This window comes from Orbicella franksi, chromosome 4 (genome assembly GCF_964199315.1).
Source record: "Orbicella franksi chromosome 4, jaOrbFran1.1, whole genome shotgun sequence".
Taxonomy (NCBI): domain Eukaryota; kingdom Metazoa; phylum Cnidaria; class Anthozoa; order Scleractinia; family Merulinidae; genus Orbicella; species Orbicella franksi.
The window spans coordinates 30,723,038-30,744,231 of NC_138148.1; the positions used below are offsets into that span (position 1 = coordinate 30,723,038).

Genomic DNA, 21,194 nt, shown 5'->3' on the forward strand with positions numbered 1-21,194 from the left:
AAGACCATAACACGTTTGCATCATTGAAGGCGAGATTATCTTTTTACAATTTATGAATGTCTGAATTTTATGAAAGATTCTACTCAGTGAGTCTCCAACAATGTTATTGCTTAGGACCACACCCAAACCCACTTATTAAATTTATCAATTGAAAAAATCCAAGACAGAAAAATTATGTAAACCATCTCATGTGTCATCTTTATTGGGCATAACAACAAAGGCTGAGAACAAGATAGCTTCTTTTACACCACCTTCTACATATAAATACGGCAAAAGCTCTATGAAGCTTCCCAACCCCGTGTTGAAAAGAGGCCCTTGCCTGCCACACCTTCCCAAACAGTCAATTTTTGAATACAAACACATCTTAGGCTAGAGTTAACTGCCAACACACTTTTGGGAACACATGCGACAAACAGAGCATTTTCTTAATTTTTTCCTATTTCTAATAATTTGCAGAAAGCATTAAAAAGAAGTATTCTGACTTGTGAGTAAGCCCAGTCTTGTAACCATTCTATCCATTTCATAAATGCGTCCCAAAAATTTTTCCAATTTGTAAGACTTTCCTAGACCTTTTATAGCTAGGAATTAAATTAACAACACGTTAATTCTGGTTTTATGGCACTGGTGAAACTGTATTCAAGTTATTGTTCTTCGCATCATTAAATGAGAATGTGTGCCTGTACCACTGACATGGATAATCATAAATATTATTGAGAACTTAAGCAAACCATGATGGCAACGGCAATGAAAAAGCCACCAAACGAAAGGTTCAATGAGCAAAACAATGACTGTGCATCTGTGTTTTAAATCTTTGTACATTTCGCAGCCATCCTCTGCAATGACCAAGTTCTGCATATTTTGGAGAATGTAGGCCATAAAGGCAATTTTTTTGTACTTCTTTTTGGAAGTGAAAGTTTGAGCTGGTTTAAAGACTGACTGGCATACTGAGCAGATTCAGATAATTACGAAATTTGAAGGTACAATGTATATCCCTTTTTTGCTAGGCATTGTCACTGGTGTTGCTGTCATTATTGGTTAAGGTTCCTAATAGCTCTAAACATTATCCTCTGGGAAAGTTCAACAACAGGCCAATTGAGTTTGTGAGATCAGCATTAAAACTGCTGGCCTTCAACTTCTCCTTGGTTGTCCACTGTGTTATACTCCACCCAGTCTCTTGCAATCGGAGCATTAAGCATTTCATCAGTGATACCAAAAGCATCACAGAGGGCAAGGGCCTGCGGTGCCACATCGCGACACAGGTCAGCAGTTACTTTCCCTACTTTTGTACCAGTGGCTGTAGACATCAGCTCAGAGGTTGTGAAGTAGCCAAGATCCTTTTTGACGACTGCCATCTGATAGAGATGACGAAGTTTCTGCAGAACTGGCTGTAGACCAGGGTCAGCTTTATCAAGGGCTTTGCCAAAGGTCTCACTGATGAGCCGCTCCCCATATGCATGAGCAGCTGCCTGGACAAGATCCTGCTCCTGGTACATCCAGGTGTCAAACCTTCCCTCCTTCCCTGCTTTCTTCATCTTCATCCCTAGAGATATGAAAAGTTTGTTTTCGCGCGACTCCAACAAGGAATGGAGATACTCCTGGTTGTTCAGGTCTGCCTGGTCACCTCCTGCAACTTGACGTTCCGTAGGCTTGAACACCATCAGTCTTTCGGTAGCCACCTTTTGCATAAGGACTGAGTTGTCGCCTTCTGCTGTCATACAAGCATGAGACAGGGCGGCGTCAATGCCAAACTTGTTGCATGACAGATAGCCTTGCCCACCACACCTCTCACGGCAAACAGTAGCTGTCTCAGACACATGCCAGCCAGCAATGGCCTTAATAACACAACACATTGTCACCACATCCGCATGTTCAGACCCATCTGCAGCCTGCAAAACAAAATTGAAATGATTTTAACTGCCGTAAATTTGGAGTGGGAAACTGCCTCAAACATAAGGATGCTTATTCCTTCAAGTCTTGTGATCAATGTCTATGAAATTAGCAGTGGTATTTTTTTTATCTAGTTCTGTCTGCAAAACAGAAGTTATCCTGTCACAGTTCTTTCAAGTTTCTGTCTACAAACTGTGACTACTGATTAATATTCTTGACAAAGTAACCCAGGTATAAACTATCCTGTGAAACTCTTCAAGAAGAATGCTTAACTCTACTCAAGGATGAAAGAAAAAAAGAGCAGTTCATGTGAATCACAATAAATTCTCTATCATCACAGGCCTGCAATGCACATAGAGAGCTAAATCATAAGGCTCTGTACATGCATTGCAGGCCTATGATATTAGAGAATATCATCATAGGCCTGCAATGCATACAAAGGGCTAAATAATAAAGCTGTCTGTATGCATTGCAGGCCTATAATTATAGAGAATCATTCTTTATCAGTGGCAGTCTTCCAGCCATTCTCAGACTCACACTGAAAGCCTTTGGACAACTTTGACACTGTTCTCCTTTGCAGTGTTATTATTTAGGTTGCTTCAATCCAACATGTACATTTTATTAACACCTTTTTTGAGTAACATCTAAATGTACCCTTTCAAATTGCAGATTTTAAACCGGATTTTTCACAATCCAATACATGTTGATAGTATTGTAGAAGCTTTATTCTACACTACCTGAAATGCCCAGCGATCTTTGACATACTGCAGTGCAAAGTCTATAGCATAGGTAGATGCCAGCAATGGCATCAGAGCATTTTGCTGAAGCTGGTACTTGAGAATGGGAGTGTCAGATTTCCCATCAGGTCCTACAGTCAGACGAGTCGCAGAGTAGCGAAGGGCAATGGCAAGACAGGCTTTTGCTGCACCTGTTTAAAAATATATGCAACATATAGGTAAATGGTCTGAACCCATCAGTATCACTTGACTCTGAAGATGAGTCACCAACAGCAGTTCTTTTCAGAACTACCCTAACCTGGATGATCACACTATACAAACTACAAATACATGAAAGGGAGACAAACACTTTCAATAACACATACAAATTTTCATCAAGTCTATTATAAGTGGCACATACAGTGCATTAGACTCTAAGACACTTAGTGCAATAAAGATTTGTGCTACTGTATGCAAATGTTACAAATCAAAGAAAAAAAAAGATTTTAAACAGGACAGTTGCAGTTGCTCGAAAATTTGAATGATGCCTATATAATATCAATGCCTATGTTTGCAACTTGTAAATAAAGCTAAGATGGAATGAATTGTTGTGTTCATGAGAAATTATCTTGAATTGGTATTTTGAAAGAAAGGAATGTTTTGTGGCGGCGAGTTGCGAAGTTCTGTGGGAATTTCTCACGGAAGGGAAAACTTCAGTTTTTGTTGTTGAGCGACGCCTATAATTATAACATCAATGCCTATGTTTGCAAATGTCTGCGTCCGGCTAGTGAAAAATTTGTTTTGGTTAGTGAATCAAACCTGTCACCAGCCACTGGGTTAGCAAGCTGAAAGTTAGTCTCGAGCCCTGCTAAAAGCTATTGTGGTGGTCAGTCAAGTGGCATAATAATGTTGTATAAGGTGAGGACAATTTATAGTCTTCAAAATCCAGATCTTGAGTGCCAAATAATGTTTGGGGCACAATTTCAAGGAAACTAAGTTCTGTCTGGCCATAAGTGATAACAAAAAAAGTACCTTGGGCCATACTCGCTATGCACAGACGACCAGAGAGAAGTTGATCAGCCACTGCAAGAAAACGATTTCTGATGCCACCTTTAATTTTTGTTGTGTACGTTCCATCTTCAGCAACATCAGAAAACTGGTTTATCAGGTTTTCTCTGGGCACACGAACATTGTCAAAGAAAAACTTGGCATTGTCGACTCCATTCAGACCCATTTTGTGTCCCATGTCATGAATCTGGACTCCTGGCATCACATTGAGATTCTTGTCTCGAATAGGAACCAGAATACCATGGATACCTGGAAAGAAAGCAACCCTTTATTTTACGTATATGTATTTATTACATGGCTGAACCGGTCCGCAATGAAAAAAAAAATTGATTGGTTTCCTCAGTGGTCCCGATTATACAGATCACTAAGATGAACCGCTCATGAATTAATTTCAGCGTTTTACTTTTTCAATTCAGTGCACAAAATAAACATTTTTTTGTCAAGTAGAAATCTCTTCACCTTCATGTTTGAGGGAAAATTTCAGTTAAATGTTCACAAAATAACTTGACGCAAGAAAGGTAAAGAAATACGTCTATTTACCTTTTGCACACATGTTTACCAAGAATGGCTCGTAGAGATGCATCAATTTATCAGTAGATTAAAAAGAGCCATTATAATTAATACTCTATTGAACTTGCTTGTTCAGTTCACATCTAAAAAATGTTGGTCTTGTTCTTTTTTATGCAGACCTACATTGCTCTATTTCTTGAGAGAGAGAAGAGAGCAGGGAAAATCTTCTGTTAGTTCCTTACCTAACATGTGACAGATGCAAACATCACAAGAAGTACATGTAGTGAAGGGTGTTATCACCAATTATTTGATTCATGAAATATTTGAAATAGAGGGAGAAAGAAGGCAGCAAGCAATCTGACAAGAAAGAAATAATGAAATGGGGGAAGGGCCAGAGGAAAGATAATAACTACAATAATGGCATCACTAAACATCGTGTGCCAGCAACAAAAAAAGTTCTAAATGTGTCATGAAATAAAGTCACTACCTTGATTGACACCATCAATGTAAAGCTGAGAAAACACAATAATATGATGAGCGTGACAAGCACCATTTGTGATCCAGTATTTCTGCGCCAGCGGGGTTGGGGTATGGACAATAAATTCCTTGGTTTCCTTGTCATATGTTGCTGTTGTTTCCATCTGCACTGCATTGTTACCATAGCCTAGCTCTGTCAGGCCAAAGCATCCCACATCCTCAAGGGAGTCAATACCCTAGTTTTGATTGAAAAGATAATATTGGTTCAGTAGGTTAAATTCATATTTATGTACCGGAAAATATGAGCTGATCAATTGGCAAATCATTGATATTGAATATTTTGCTCAACCTCGTCGATTGTCCTGTATATAGCTTTTCTTCGATTACTATCAATCATGTACACTGTATTTTGTTTTAGTCATGTAAATAGCACTTTATTCTTCCATGTATCCCTATCCTATATGAAACAAAAGTGGCTTAGGTACCTCCCAGGGTGTTCAGTCTCACAAAGTCCACAGCAGGAGCTCCTGCAGTATCTTTTTAGGGTATTAAGCCGATAAAAAAGGGACAGGAGATATCTGACAATTAACTTTATGAGTAGATTGTATTCAAAGCATGTTTGTCTCTATCGCTATTAAAAATTATCAAAGCATCAGTTAATATGTTCTTATTCGTACCTTTAAGGGGTGAAAAAAATTTCAAGCCACGCCCAAAAAACAGAACCTTGGTACCTCTAAGAGGTATATCAGAGAGGTGAGGACACCCCCCCCCCCCCCCCCCCACACACACACACACACACACCCTGCCCCCTGCTGGGGTATGCCCTATTAGTTGAAGGATCTTACTTTCAACTAGTGTTTTTAGACACAGAAAAAAAATTGATTACGATAATTGGGGAAATTTATGACAAACCACAAGCAAAGGTTACCTTCAACAGTTTGTCATGGTGTCTCTCTGTTCCCAGTTTCAAGACCGTCCCACCAAACAAGTTGAACTGGACTGTCATCTTTGTGGTCATCGCGGCATCTACTACAGCGGCCAGTTCATGAGCAGCGAAGATCCACAGTGGGTTGTTCTTGAAGTCCAACACTGAAATAAACCCTTGATCGCAAAGTTTCTTTAGTCTCTTCAGTGCCAAGTCTCTCTCTTCATCAACTGAGATGTTGTACTTTGGTGTCATCAAGGGATCCTCTGAGAAAATTTTCCGAAATTTCGCTCTCTTTTCGTGATTGTCGTGATCTAGCAAGTGCGTCATTTGGGCCACATCGAAGGAAGGTTTTCCCCACTCATCTCTCAGTTTCTGGGGATGTAACTGCGATAAGACTGCGCATCTTGAAAAATCACGAAAGCTCAAGTGCTTCTGTGACGGATTCCTCAAAATCCCACAGCTCGACCGTATTCCCTGAGAGAGAAAAGCTTTCTGAGCGTAACCTTTAGAAAAAGCTCGCTGAAATCCCCTTACTGCGTGAACACTTGAGGAAAGCATCGTTGAAACAGACAAAATGTGAGATTTATACTACCACACAGTTACAATCCCACTAGCGTCCATAGTCCAGTCGACAGTCCAGTCAACTTTACCGCAGGCACTAGGTTTTGTCAGCGGTTATTGAAACGCAGTGGGCCTTCTTGTGCCCAGTCTTCTCGCGCCGCAAAAATTCGTGTTCTGCCTGCTGACATGCCAGATAGATATCACGGTTACTCCCCCCGGTTATAAGCCCCTCTTGTCCGTGTGATGAAACGAACATGTCCATAAAAATTCTATTCACTTCAAATAGAATAGCCAAACAAGTATATTAAACCGCTATCAGTCATTTCCTTTCAGTATTGTCTAAACGGTTTTTCTTTACTCTCCCGATATGTAAAGCTACCTGTTCCGAAGTTGAATGATCCCAGGGTTTATAGCAAAACATAGGAATGCTACAGACACTGGCGCTACTGGTTTTCAGGTTGTGTTTAAACCGCAAAAATGCGAGCAAGGTTTATAAACTAGATATTTGCGAGGTTTAGGGTACGTTCCTTTGAGGTGATCTGGATCAGGATCAGTGATCCAAGATCACTCAGATCATGATGCATCAAAGGAATCGATGAATCCACTCTGATCATGGATTCATCGTTTCCTTTGATGCACCATGATCTGAGTGATCTTGGATCACTAGTCCTGATCCAGATCCAGATCACCCCAAAGGAACACACCCTTAGAAATGCTAAGCTAAATCCTAGTAGGCGTATTTTTTTACTGTCTGTACTTTCGGAGCGGAGAGTTTATTTCTTAAAAAAAAAAAGAACAAAAGGCAAGAATCTCAAAAAAAAAAAAGGCAGAAAAAGAATAAAAAGCAAGAAGTATTTTTAACATTAGTTGCAGTTCACAGATTAGAAGAGCACATTCCTTGTTGATAAAGCGCATTTAACCAACATGAACCAAACTTAAGGATACGCTTTCAGACAAGAAAAAATTCAAGAAATTCGTTTAAAACGTTCGTTTATTTTAGGCCTTTAGAGCGATCAACTGCAAATTTCTCCTCACAATACCAATAAATAATAGCATGTATAGGTCATGACATTTAATGGATTACTTGAATCAACGTGACGTGAACATCCGCTCAGGAGGTTAAACTAACATTCAACGCAAAAGGGTCCGCACTGATGACGAAGCTCGATAAAGATCAGTGTAGAATCTGATTGGTTGTTACTTGCGTGCCAAAATTCAAAATCGAGGAACAACCAATCGGAGATCTCTGTAGTGTTATGTCATCAGTATGGAATTGTTTGAGTCCAGTCCCTGAGAGGTCTGTTTTTCTTTTGATACTGTTCTTTCCGTTCTCTATAGTAAACAAAGTTGAAACCACTCCTAATAAAGGTGTGAAGGTTGCACAGTGTTCAGTTTATCCTTAGGCTTCAGAATATTTTGTACTTTTTTTTAAGTATTCCTGGTGCACATCATCGCTTGAAACGTTAGCATTTATTGTCAAATGCAAATGTTATTCCAAGTTTGTTTATTTGATTGTTTGTTTGTTTATGTATGTAATATGTGTTGATGGACAGAAATCATATTCTGATCAGTGATGGGTTCTGATTGACCTTACTCTGCAAATGGGAAAACATTATTTTTGAGAGAAGAAGTACAGCAATGCAAACACTTAAGAAAATAGTTCAAGAAATAGTTCAAAAATTAGAATGTCCCAAAACCTGTACCCACAAACGAAGCAATGACAGAGACAATCCCAAAATTGTCAAAATGGTCTTCTATAAGTTCTTGCGTCCATTCTTCAGTGGACTCTCAATTTCTGAAACCTTGATTCTCAAACTCCTGATAACTTTAACTTGACCAATAATTCGTATCCCTTGGATTTGTTTCACTATAATTCAGACTTCTGTTTTCATGATTTCCTGAATTTTCGTGAACCAATTTTCACTTCCCTCGGGGGTTTGAAAAATCTTGATTCCACTACTATGAAAATGAGATTTACAGGTCTTTACCCTGATTAACACCAACCATTCCTTTTTAAGATCTCATAATTAAAGTTCAATGGCAGTTTAACTGTCAATTAGCAGGCACTGATCAAAACTTCAAACCCTCAACTTCTCCTTTGTTATCAACTGTGTTAAACTTGACCCAGTCTCTTGCAATTGGGGCATTTAACATCCCATCAGTAATACCAAAAGCATCAGAAAGGGCAAGAGCCTGTGGTGCCACATCTCGACACAGGTCAGCAGTCACCTTTCCCACTTTTGCACCAGTGCCTGTGGACATCAGCCCTGAGGTGGTGAAGTAGCCAAGATCCTTTTTAACGACTGTCATCTGATAGAGATGATGAAGTTTCTTCAGAACTGGCTGTAGACTGCCATCAGCTTTATCAAGGGCTTTACCAAAGGATTCACTGATAAGCCGCTCACCATATGCATGAGCAGCTGCCTGGACAAGATCCTGCTCCTGGTACATCCAGGTGTCAAACCTTCCCTCCTTCCCGGCTTTCATCATTTTCATCCCCAGTGCCATAAACAGGTCTTTCTCACGTGACTCCAATAGGGCGTGCAGGTACTTCCGGTCGTTCAGGTCTGCCCAGCTGAACATGCGATACACAAAACTTGGGACATAACTTGCTGCAACTTGAAGCATTGATGGCTTGAGTGCCATCAGTCTTTCCGTAGCGACCTTCTGCATAAGAACTGAGTTGTCACCTTCAGCTGTCATCGAGGAATGTGAACCAGCAATGCCACTACCAAACTTGTTGCATGACAGATAACCTTGCCCGCCACACCTCTCGCGACAAATGGCAGCTGTTTCACCCACATGCCAGCCAGAAATGGCCTTGATAACACAACACATGGTCACCACGTCTGCATGCTCAGATCCATCTGCTGCCTGTAAAGCAATATTTATTTTAAAACAGTTGTCCGCTTTCAAACAAAAATTCCTCTCTACATGTTGCAATTTCAGGTATGTTGTTAGATCAAAGCTTCAAGCTTACACAGCAAGAGAGAGAGGTCTGCATACAACAGAATGACAGAAGACTAATGACATATAACGACATAGAAACATGTGACTTCGTACATTTTCCTCCTCTTTAGACACACAGATGGAAACAAATGAGGGACATTTAGCCACGCTAAATTTAATAGAAGAATTGTCTAGTCTCAATGTAATGTTGAATTATCAAAAAAAAAAAAAAAAAATTAATGGACCATTTTGTAATCCCTTTATTGGACTGGAACTAGCTTGGAACTGAAGCAAATGCAGGGAATGTTGTTAATAATAGAAAATAAGGAAGTCCTTTGAATATTAAACAGTTATTATTATTATAATCCCTTTGTAATGAATTTTCCTTGCGTGAGCCTACACTGCAAGCTACATGTAATTTCAGTCCAATGCTGAGAATACGAATATGGCCTCTTAAATAACTGTATACTGACTAACAGTTATAACCCATTCAGTCCACCAGTCGTGTGACAGCAGCCTCATCTATGGCAGTGCCCCTGTTTACAATGCTTCAATAATTTATGTGTAACCACAAGCAAAATCCACATATTTACATGTACCTGAAAAGCCCAGCAATCTTTGACATACTGCAGTGCAAAGTCAATGGCATAAGTGGCTGCTAGCAGTGGCATCAGAGCATTTTGTTGGAGCTGGTACTTGAGAATGGGAGTATCAGATTTCCCATCAGGTCCTACAGTCAAACGAGTAGCAGAGTAGCGAAGGGCAATAGCAAGACATTCTTTAGCTGCACCTGTTGATAAATAAGAAAGCACCTATACTTTCCACACTTTTCTCTGGTTTCAGTAGCATAAAGTATCTAGAAGTATTTCTACTCCCCCCTGGATAAGATGCTAGTCCACCACAAGCTTACTCACAGCACTTAATTTAACAGCACCAATTTGTAGACCTGGGTGGAGAGAACCACTGCGATAATAAAGTGTCTGTTCACAAGGACACTACACAATGTTCCAGGACTACTCAGTCCTGAGTCAAGAGCACTAACCATGAGGCCACCGTGCCTCCACTCAGTAAAAAAAAAAAAACACAATAATATGGTATTTACCTTGGGACATGCTTGCTATACACAGACGGCCAGCGAGAAGTTGATCAGCCACTGTGAGGAAACGCTTCCTAATGCTACCCTCGACATTTGTACTGTAGGTTCCATCTTCAGCAACATCAGAATACAGGTTGAGCAGGTTTTCTCTAGGCACACGCACATTGTCAAAGAAAAACTTGGCATTGTCGACTCCATTCAGGCCCATTTTGTGTCCCATGTCATGAATCTGGACCCCTGGCATCACATCAAGGTTCTTGTCTCGAATTGGAACCAATACACCATGGATACCTGGAAAGAAAACAATCTTTCAATTTATATGTGACATCAGTGAAATTGATGTCACATATAAATTGTAGGGGAGGAGAGGAGAGGCCTAGAGCCAAGGGGTGGCACTCCCTTATTTAAGCTGCACACCTAAGGGTGTGGTTTTCAGGACTCAAAAAAAACTTGAATTCTGGCTTGCCCTTCAGAGAAGCATCTCTCAAATTTTGTTTTAGTTTATTTTTGTTTGACTGAGTTAGCAGACAACTTGCCTGGACTCCTGCCCGTTGGGCACATGAGAATGAAAAGTTACTTGCCCAGCAAGAAAATCTACAGTACTTTGTCCCAGATGACCAGATGGCAGTTTTTTCAAGCCCTGGGTTTGAACCATTTTTGTCCAAACTATGGTATTGATTTGATTATTTACTTTTGAAATAGGATATGGTACATGCAGTCTGGTCTGGAAAGGTTATAAAAAATTTCACCCTTCTCCCCCCCCCCCCCCCCCCCTCCTAATACCACCACCACCACTGCCAACTTAATTATTAAACACAAGGTGAAATGAAGTTGACTGTACCTTGATTAACACCATCAATGTAAAGCTGAGAAAATACAATGATGTGGTGAGCATGACAAGCACCATTTGTGATCCAATATTTCTGTGCCATGGGGTTTGGAGTATTGATGATAAATTCCTTGGTTTCCTTGTCATACGTCGCAGTTGTTTCCATCTGCACCGCATTGTTACCATAGCCTAGTTCTGTCAGACCAAAGCATCCCACATCCTCCAGCGAGTCAATACCCTAGGTGTGATTGACAAAGATGCTTTTAAGTCAAATTCTACAAACCTCCATGAAGCACATGCACATAGCAAAACTATTACACTATGTAACATTCTACATTGTATCAGCCTTCCCTCACTATGTTCCCTATAAGGAGACAAATCACACAACTAAATATACCCTCATTATCTACTACAGTGAATCCGACTATCAAGCACATACACTTAGACATACAAACAGGATGGCTTACATTACTTTAATTGATGCCACACCATTACTTTGCAATACTTCATTGTAGATAACTTTAAATGATGTATATAACAAAATTTTGGGAACTTTTTAAGAAATAACTGATGCAACTTTTAAATACTTAAACATATTTTCATAGGTTTGCAATATATTATTATGAAACTTCACACATTCGGCATGATAAATTGATCTACATGTAAGGAGGTATTTTTTTTTTGGTTTATATAAAAAATATGAAGAATTGACATCGTGAAAAAGTTCAATTCCAAGAATGTTTACAATATTCAGTGATAACTTTGTCGTTGTTAGTTTAGTCTTAAATGAAAAAGAAATGGAAATACTTGGGCATGGAAATTATTGGGTACAATAAACTCCAATATCGCAATATTTTGACTGATAGTTTTAGAACTAACTTGTATAAAAGGTTACCTGTAGTAGCTTGTTATGGTGTCTCTCTGTTCCCAGTTTCAAGACAGTGCCACCAAACAAGTTGAACTGGACTGTCATCTTTGTGGCCATGGCAGCATCTACCATAGCTGCCAGCTCATGAGCAGCGAAAATCCACAGTGGATTATTCTTGAAGTCCAACACCGAAATAAAGCCTTGGTCGCAAAGTGTCTTTAATCTCTTCAGTGCCAAGTCTCTCTCTTCATCAATAGAGATGTTGTACTTTGGGGTCATGAGGGGATCCTCTGTTAAGATTTTTCGAAACTTCGCTCTCTTCTCGTGGTTGTCATGATCTAGCAAGTGCGTCATCTGCGCCACATCGAAGGATGGACTTCCCCATTCTTCTCGCAGTCTCTGTGGATCTAACCGGGCCGCAGAACACGAAAAGGGTCGAGCACTCTTTAAACCCTCGTGGCTTGACCGAATGCTCTTGGCTTGGAAACCCTTTCCAACGGCAATTTTAGAAAACGATTGTGGCAATCTCCTCACTACGTGAATTCCTACAGAAATCATGTTCAAAACGGATAGAAAGAAAGCTTTTAGAAAGGCAAGGAGTCCATAGTCCACTCGACGATTCCCTCCGTCATTGCAGTCCACAGTTTTTGTCAGCGGATTTCGTGCTTCGTCACCAGTCTCTTTACCGTCGTCAACATCTGCGAAGCAGAAAGAGGACCAAAGAACGTTAAGTATTTCGGGGGGCTTTAGTGAAAAGGAGTGCGAGATTCATTGGTATAACCGCTAAAGGGCTAATCCTTCCACTTTTTAGCTCAGTAGATATTTTCTTCACACGAGATGAAAACGAAGTCACGAAATGCGTGTTTCTGACTTTGTACCAGTCCACGTTTTTTTCCTCCAAATTTGTTTGTAATGTAAATTTTGTGTTACAAGTTGCGTCGAGGTAATTTGATCAAACTTATTTGCATATCAAGCTTGATAATTTTAGTGAATGCAGTGTTTACATCTAGCGCTGGTGTGATTAATGGAAGACTCTGGTAGTGGATGACTTGAAGAGTTGATATGAGTACTTTAAAAGACTAGAGAATTGATGTCTCTTTAAAATCAGATGTCAGTTTAACAAATTGACGTCAGTTGTTCATGCGTCTGTCCTGTTACTGATATTGTTATGTTACTGAAATTTTGTCATAACATTGTCAAGGTAGCTGTGGATCAACAGGGCGACAGTTTTTCATGCGTCTGTCCTGTTATTGATGATGAATTTTGCCATGAAAGTAGCTGTGGATCCACAAGGCTATAGCCGAGTGGATCCACAGACTACTTTGACAATGTTGTGACAAAATTCATCATCAATAACATCATCAATAATGCGTCTGTCCTGTTATTGATGATGAACTTTGTCATAACATTGTCAAAGTAGCTGTTGATCCACAAGGCGATAGCTGAGTGGATCCGCAGACTACTTTGACAATGTTATGATGGCAAAATTCCCTGGGGGGGGGGGACTCCCATATGGAGTGGACGGGGATGCTCGTCGGAAATTTTGAATTTAACCCCTAAAAGAGACCAATCTGGGCGTGGCCGAAGCTTATGCAGACCCCAAAAAGAGACCAGTTTATAAAACAGACAAATAAAAAGTACAGTGACATTTAATGATGGCGAATTTGTTTATATGAATTGAGTAAATATAAAGAATCAAAATTCTTTCTGTTTTGTTATTTCTTCGTGTGCAACCCTTAACGAGACCTTGACGGCTAAAAATAATGACATTTTGCCCAGAACACCCTAAGCGAGACCAAAATCCGAAATTTACACCCCTAAGCGAGACAACGAGCATCCCCGTCCATTCCATATGGGAGTCCCCCCCCCCCGGGCAAAATTCATCATCAATAACAGGACAGATGCCTCTCAAACTCATTAATAATTCATCAAGTTTAAACAAAGGAAATCATGACCATGGTGGTATTTGGATATTTGATCTTAATTAGCATAGATTTTTACAATTTTATTTCTTCATTTTCTCCTTAGCTTTATATTTGATTGAGAAGATATATCAAACACTCAAGACAGTGTTTGATCACAGTTCCAAACACCTTGAAGTTCATCAAAAATACTCCACTGCACATTGTATTTTCATCTCTCCTCCCGGTGTTAGGAAATGTGGTCAAACACGGTCTTTCGTGATATATCACACGAAAAACTGACGTCAATTTGTTTTTTCAATAACAAATTGTCAAATTGTCTGCTCTCACTCGTTGCCGCATCGCATAAATTATAAATTAACATGTCTGTCCACTTATTGACAATAAAAATTAGCCAATGAGAACACGAGAATTTCTGCAGTTATTGTAAGAATTATATTTTTATTCATGTTGCACAATATAACCGATAAATTATTGAAAAACGGATTAATGACTAGAAGTTGACCTTTGATGAGTTGGTGTTTCCATAATGAATTATTAAAAGTTAATGAATCTTTTTTTTTTCCGGCATTTTTCTTGATTTGTAGCATATGTATGATGGGTAAAACAATTTTCTTCGGTTAATTTTAAAATTATTTTTGGCTGCAACAGTGCTAACAGGGATGCCTTTTTCGAGTAAATATGAAAATTAACAATTCATTGACTAGACTAGATCGATGTTTAATAAATATACCCGGAAGAAAGTAAGTACTTTTCATTTCCTTAGTGAAAAGAAATACAGGGGTGGATCCAGGATTTTTCTTAGAAGGGGTGCACCACTACAGAATGGCGTAACTGACTGGTGAGGTAAACAAATTTTACGAGTGAATACAAAGAAGAAGGCTTCATCTTAGGGGGGTTGCGCACCCCCTGCACCCTCCCCTAGATGCGCCCCTGAAATACATGTTAACAGAGGCACTCTGATCTACACTAAGGCAAATTCAGGACCAGAAAATAAAGAGCAAAATGGATCTGTTAGCATGGGGAGTAAATCTGAATCTCAATTTGCATTAGTTTGACCGGGCAAATCATTGAGAAGACAACAACAATGGAATGATTTTATCTCTCATTATTTGATTCTCTTTATTTGTAGCAGGCTGACCCCCATGCTTAAGTGACAAACCAGAAAGAGATAACTTTCTTTCCTATATAAAATCCACAAAGATCAGGCAGAAATCCCCTTGTGTGTCACAATATCACAGTTCAATTAACCTCTCAGCCTTTTGGATTTCATCAAATTGACTGTATATATGGGCTCTGACTCCGGAACAGGGTATAAAATTCATCCTTTCTCTCTGGAAGAAAACTATATTTTGAAACTGGAACAGAAATGAATAATTTCCCCCCAGAGTCACAGATTATTCACAATCTGGTGTACATGTATAGGTACAAAACTTTGCTCCATATTTCCACAAAAGTGTGCACTTTTTTTTTTCTTATAATATATTCTTGAACAGATTACTTATTTTGGCAATCTTTGTCTGGAACAATGGTAAATCTATCCTTTTGTGGTCTGAGTCCTTTTGTAACTGATAAAATTAATGTTTCATGAATATATCTAATTTATGAAGTAGCCTGTAGTTAGTTTCAAACTATTTGAGTTGTAGCAGTTATTTCATTTGGATTTCAATATTTGAGTCACTTATCTTCTTTTCAAAGGTTGAAAATTGTTCCGAAATTTAACATAATTTTCTGTCGTTACTGGACGCCAAATCATTTTATTTATAAAACAAAAAGATCTCTAAAAGATGAGATTGCGTGACACAACTTTAAATCGGAATAATTTGTGGATTTCGCAAAAAGTTACAAATTTCCTCTGTCCTCAATTTTTCACTTCGAATTCTCTGCAGTCTTTCACTTGAATTTAGTCTACATTTTATTCCTGGTCTATTAATTTGACGTGATTGCTTCACAAGCCGTCAGAGCGCATACACACTGGGGGTCACACAGCTGGTAAGGAGAAAGACTTCGAATAGTGTGGCGCGTGTAGCAATATATGTAGCGATGAAAAATTCTTTCATAATTGTGTTCTACACTCACACTATGGACATTAGGTCATCTAGTGGGAATGTGTAACGAAGAGAAGAAATGATCATACATAAAATGTACAAATATTCGGTAGAATCACTTTCAGAATGTACACACTTTGCGCTGAATTCTCTGACAATAAGATTTTGACTTGTCTATGTCGATAACCGCTAACGCCAGTGATTCTCAGTTCTGTTTATTGCAGAATAAAACCTCTGGCGACCCTCTGCAAATAAAACTTGTCAAATGGTGTTTACAACGTGAGAATATCCGTGCTCAAATTTCGTAAGAGGCAGAGGTCACTCGCATATTGCCGGCTAAATTCTGATCGGCATCGATTCGGGTTCTTTCATTCCATGCCTTGAAATTTTCATTTTCACCAAATTCCCTTCGCTAACCTGTCTTTGCCGACTTTACTCGCTTCTTAACGGTCGAAGTCTTCTCGTTCACCTCGTCCGTCTTGAGCTCGTCCATTTTCCGCAATGAGGAAATTAATCCCCTTCAGCTCAGCTGATCAAAACTCTCCAGAAATCCTTGAACCGCGACGATATTCAAAACCACGCCGGGCAACCTTGTTCCCAAGGGTTCCCCCGAACAGGGCGCTTTTTCCGCCCTGGTCCCCAGGGTCCTCTCCACTTTTCAAAATGGTGGGTTCTGAAAATCTAGCAGGCACACAATACGTGCAGAGGAATGAATGCTAGTTTTGCCAAGTCTTACCTCAGAGGGTGGCAAAGGGTTTTTGCGTGACGCGTGATCGCCCAAAAATTAGCAGCGTGTCGCGTGATTGAGACCAAATAGCGAACTTATTTAACAAGCAACAACGCTTTTGAGACGCGGATCGCCCCAAAATTAGCAGAGTAATGCGTGATTGAGACCACATTAGCCGCGTGACGCGAGACAGCATATCATAACGTGATGCGTGGTTTGCTATTTTACAAACAAGTGATGCGTGATTTGCCAATTAGATTTCCGTGATAAGTGAACGTTCTTTGAGCTAGAAGGATAGCATTCATTCAAAGTAAATAGCAGAGTCTTAAAAAAGATCATCAAATCGTGGCAGACGTGACACCATTTTCTGGTCTTTTTCGTCCTTTTCTTGACCTCCGATGTTCTTGATCTTCGTGGATCGCATGGTACTATACAGGGGCGCAGCCAGGATTTTTCAAAGGGGGGTCACACTGTATCCAAGTGAGGGTACTAAGCAGCTTGTCATGTCGTTTTTGAAACCTGGGGGGGGGGTCACGGGCCCCCCAGGACTCCCCCTAGCTACGTACGCCCCTGCTATAGGTCCAAACAATTGTGTTAAAAATTATGGGAATAAGTCAATTAAAAATAGTTAAACTTTGCACAAGGACTATGAGCTTCAGTGTTATTTTTGTCCATTTTGTCGACCGATCATTTTTGGCAGTGCATCAGACCAAGGGGATATGACACACCATCTCCGAATCCGGCTATCGTATTAAGGGTCTAAACGAATTTCGATAACGATAACACACGTTAGGGTTTTGGTGTCGTTGTGTAAACAACGAGAGACTACACAAGGAAAACGTTTGTGTGCCACTTAATGAAGGTCGTCATAAAGACCTAACTGAATTGAAAAGCCACGTTATATCCTTTACAGACATAAAAACGTTTCCGCACAGAAAAGGATTTGCAGGTGTAAAGCTTTGACACAAAGATTGCCTGTATATTAGAGCATGGCAAAGGTGGCGTAGACGTCTTCTCAATTCGTATACAAGATCTCTGCCAACTTAGCCTGTGAACAGGCTCCCGATTGTGTTATGGCCGGGGAATAATAAAAATGTTTAACAAAACGAGCGGCTTGTCGTTGTACACCTTAGATCTGGATGTCATGAATTTCCTGTTAGGTATGCGAATCACATTTCCTGGTATTCGATAATAAATAATATTGTATACCCAAGATCTGGATGTCAAGAATTTCCTTTTGGGTATGTGAATCCCACACAGATGGTCTCTTATTAATGAATAACAAGAGTTTTTCTTAAATGTGTTTCAGGTTCCTTCTGATAAACCCGACAGTAAAAGTAAGTAAATTAAGACTTTATTTAGCCACCGGGTCACCCTTCGTGATAATGCTAGTAACATATAACGAATATTAAACTTAATCGAGTTCCACTCCTAAATATTTATTTTGTTTATGGTGTTCATTTATGGTGCATTTCTCCTCTGCGCGGGACCTCCTCCGATTTTTTACTCTTTGGACTCGTTGAAGAACGCTACCTGATTATTGATTTCATTAGGAACCTATGAAGCTTAATCCCGGTCGTCCACAAAACACTGGAGAAATTTAAAACGCAACAATCACCGGTCGTTTTATATTTTTGTTTGAGGAAATCTCGGCCAGGGAAATCAAGTGGTTCTCCTGATCCTATCGCGTTCGAAAAGGTCCGTTTTAAAATGTTTTCCGTCCATGCACACGAAAACTCAAAGCCGGCGTTTTCAAATTCCTCCGGCGGTTTGAAGAGCGTTTTCGAAAAGCTCCGTTTTCGTGACGGATTACTCTAGACCGTAGGCCTAATAGTAGAAATAAAGCTGTATGTGTTTTTAAATTCCTCTGGCGTAGTGTGGACGGAGTCTGGAGCAAACCACGACGTCAATGAGCATCACCAAACAAAAGGTTTAATGAGCAAAACAAAGGCTGTACAAGTGTGTTCAGTAAACCTTTTACATTTCATAGCCGTCCTCTACAAAACAACAACGCAAAATGACTGCAAACGCGAACGACGAGTCGAACTGCTAAATTTTCGTATTTCCATTTAGAATTGAACGCTGTCATTACATATTTAACCTCAGCGAGGTTTTAGAGCCATAGGCATCCTGGACAAATTCAATTTTACGAGGCGCTGTCCTCGGCGTCGCCGTTGTCATTGTTAAGTTCCCTATATTTGCATCTCGGATGCTGGAAGGTCGATACTCTTGTTTAACGTGGGGTCTGTCATCCTAGGTGGCTGCTTTGTGCTTTGCTCATGTGTTATCCCAAAACCAGTCGAAGGCAGATGAGAGTATCGTGTAAAAACCGTAAAAAACCACATAAATTGCAGTTCTTTGCCAATGTTCTTTTTAATTCAGTGATTAAGTTGTCGAGCGTTTCGGTAGGAAGTTTTTCCCTCCTGCTGAAACAATCTCGTTTACGTTACTTCACCGATGCAATACCTTTTCATCTTCCCCATTACTACACGGCAATCGTTTGCATCTTCTTCTTCAGCATAGCTTAAGGCTTTGAACACTTAGAAACCATCGTCATCAATAATGCCCTTGAACATGGGTAGTTGATACTCGGGGCTTTCCCGCTTCAAGCCAAGTAATTATTTCTCTTTCACAGTCATATTCTCGAGTGTGGAAACGAGCTTTGAAGTCTTGGGAAGAATAGGAGAAGGGAAAAAGTTCTTGTACAAAAACACCATTATTGTGAAGTTAAATTTTGTCCCTTAGTGGTTTCGAAAGATTCAAGGATGTTCGTGGTCTAAGTTATCCTGCACATGCATGGTTTGAAAGTTTTCTGTCGTATTGGTTACCTGATTTTGTCTCTGAGGAGGGTGTTGAAGAGGGGAAGGGAAGGGTTAAAATCTTCATTTCCCAGTCCAAATTTTGCCTAAATTCAATTTCCCAGCTTACTGCTGCCCAAATTCCCTTTTTTTGTGATTTCCAGTCCCAGCGATCTAAAGCCCATTTTCCCGATGAAAAACGAGAAATCCAGTTCCCATTTTATCCTTTCAAGTCCCAGTGTTCTGAGCACTAGCTCTCACGGCAAGGACTCTTGGGAATTCTTGGTGACCTATGCTCGAACCCCCATTAGAGTTCCTATTTTAAATTTACCGAGTTTTGTGTTCTATACTGAACTTTGGGTCTTCCACACTAAGCTAATTCTTCACCTCCACTCAGCAGCAACTGAAGGTGACAAGGGGCCCCTCTCCCCACCCCTGTGCTTTTAACCAACGGTTCCTCCAGTAGCCATGACCATATTTGCCCCACTCTATGCCAATAATGCCAAATGAAGCCATTCCGAAATGACGTAGAAGTCATTAATTGTGACCACCGCTGATCAACAGATAAACAAACGGGTTTTCAGGTAATTGATATGTCTAAAATTTTGCATGTAACAATTCCATTTGTCAGTGTTATCACAATTTTGTATGTTTGCCAATGCTCTTGGAATCGAGTGCAACTCTTTATCTTAGACAAAGAGAGACGTTTTAACTTATTTCTTAATTCTTAATAAGTTTTTTAATTTTAGTCATTTTATTCATTTTACTGTTTGTTTTCATCAATCAATATGTGTGTTGTAAAAGATATAGGTAGCTTGTGGATTGCCGCTATTCAAACATGAAAAAATGCTACAATTATTCTGCTGATTGTTAATCATTTTTTCGTTGACTACGTGAGATTTTCCAAATTGTTGACTTTCATTTTATTTAGGCCGTCGGATAAATTAACTAATCTAAGTGTACAGTCAATACGAGCTAACTGCTTAATGAATTTTCAGTTATTTCTCATTATCCTTCAGTGCAAAAGCGAACCGCGGCAATCATGTAATTGGCTTTGAATCTGACCACCAGAAACAATCTTTACTATTCGCACCAAACCTGATCATCGGTGGACAAGATTAGTTCACAACTGAATGGAGGAGGCAACGTGACCGAGTGGTTAGCGAGTCGGATTCGCATTTCAGCGGTCCCGGGTTCGAGTTCCGCTCTGACCACTACCTGGAAATTGTTTCACGGCAGCCCCGAGTTCAAATCCTCGGCCAAGCTTGTAAATAGCCAACTGTTTTGCCTTCGACCAGTTGGGATTCTTAACAATGTTATGTTCAATTTGAACTACTTGTTCGTTGTTTGTTTGCTTGGCCCTACCGCCCAGAGTAAATAAAGGTGACTATTAATAATATTATGTGAAGTATATATGAAATAATTCATATTTGAACTGCGGTGTAGATGAAAGTGAAGAATGATCATCGCAGTAAATTTTCCAATTTAAGCAATTGGAAAGAAGAAGCCTGAAAAAAACTCAGGGCTTCCCGTTGAAGCCCTGATTTTTTCAGGCTTCTTCTTTCCAATTGCTTAAATTGGAAAATTTACTGAGATGATCATTCTTCACTTTTATTAATAATATTATTGTAAAAGTGAACAGAGCTCAAGGAAAAAAAAAAGTTGCTTTAAGCCCGATTATATCTTGGCATCACAATCGGTAGCATGAATCGACCTTGTATATTATAGCTTATTTTTAAGACTGAGGCGCTGTTAACGGTTTTATAGAGATAAGGGATAACTGGCAAAATAATTTTAGGGATAAGGGATA

General features: G+C 39.7%; 2 protein-coding genes across 2 annotated transcripts; both read right to left on the minus strand.

The window, feature by feature from the left end:
* Window positions 1–166: 166 nt before the first annotated feature.
* LOC145483906 (uncharacterized) lies at window positions 167–6,360 on the minus strand. Its single transcript, XM_081462474.1, has 5 exons — window positions 5,587–6,360; window positions 4,669–4,894; window positions 3,636–3,920; window positions 2,625–2,815; window positions 167–1,886 (listed from the first exon to the last, which is right to left on the minus strand). Exons 1-5 carry the CDS (start codon window positions 6,142–6,144, stop codon window positions 1,113–1,115), a joined length of 2,034 nt encoding a protein of 677 aa, XP_081318600.1. The 5' UTR covers window positions 6,145–6,360; the 3' UTR covers window positions 167–1,112.
* A 262-nt stretch (window positions 6,361–6,622) lies between these two features.
* Window positions 6,623–16,883, minus strand: LOC145483904 (uncharacterized). The gene is made up of 6 exons (XM_081462472.1): window positions 16,277–16,883; window positions 11,917–12,587; window positions 11,034–11,259; window positions 10,199–10,483; window positions 9,696–9,886; window positions 6,623–9,021 (listed from the first exon to the last, which is right to left on the minus strand). Exons 1-6 carry the CDS (start codon window positions 16,350–16,352, stop codon window positions 8,218–8,220), a joined length of 2,253 nt encoding a protein of 750 aa, XP_081318598.1. The 5' UTR covers window positions 16,353–16,883; the 3' UTR covers window positions 6,623–8,217.
* Window positions 16,884–21,194: the final 4,311 nt, after the last annotated feature.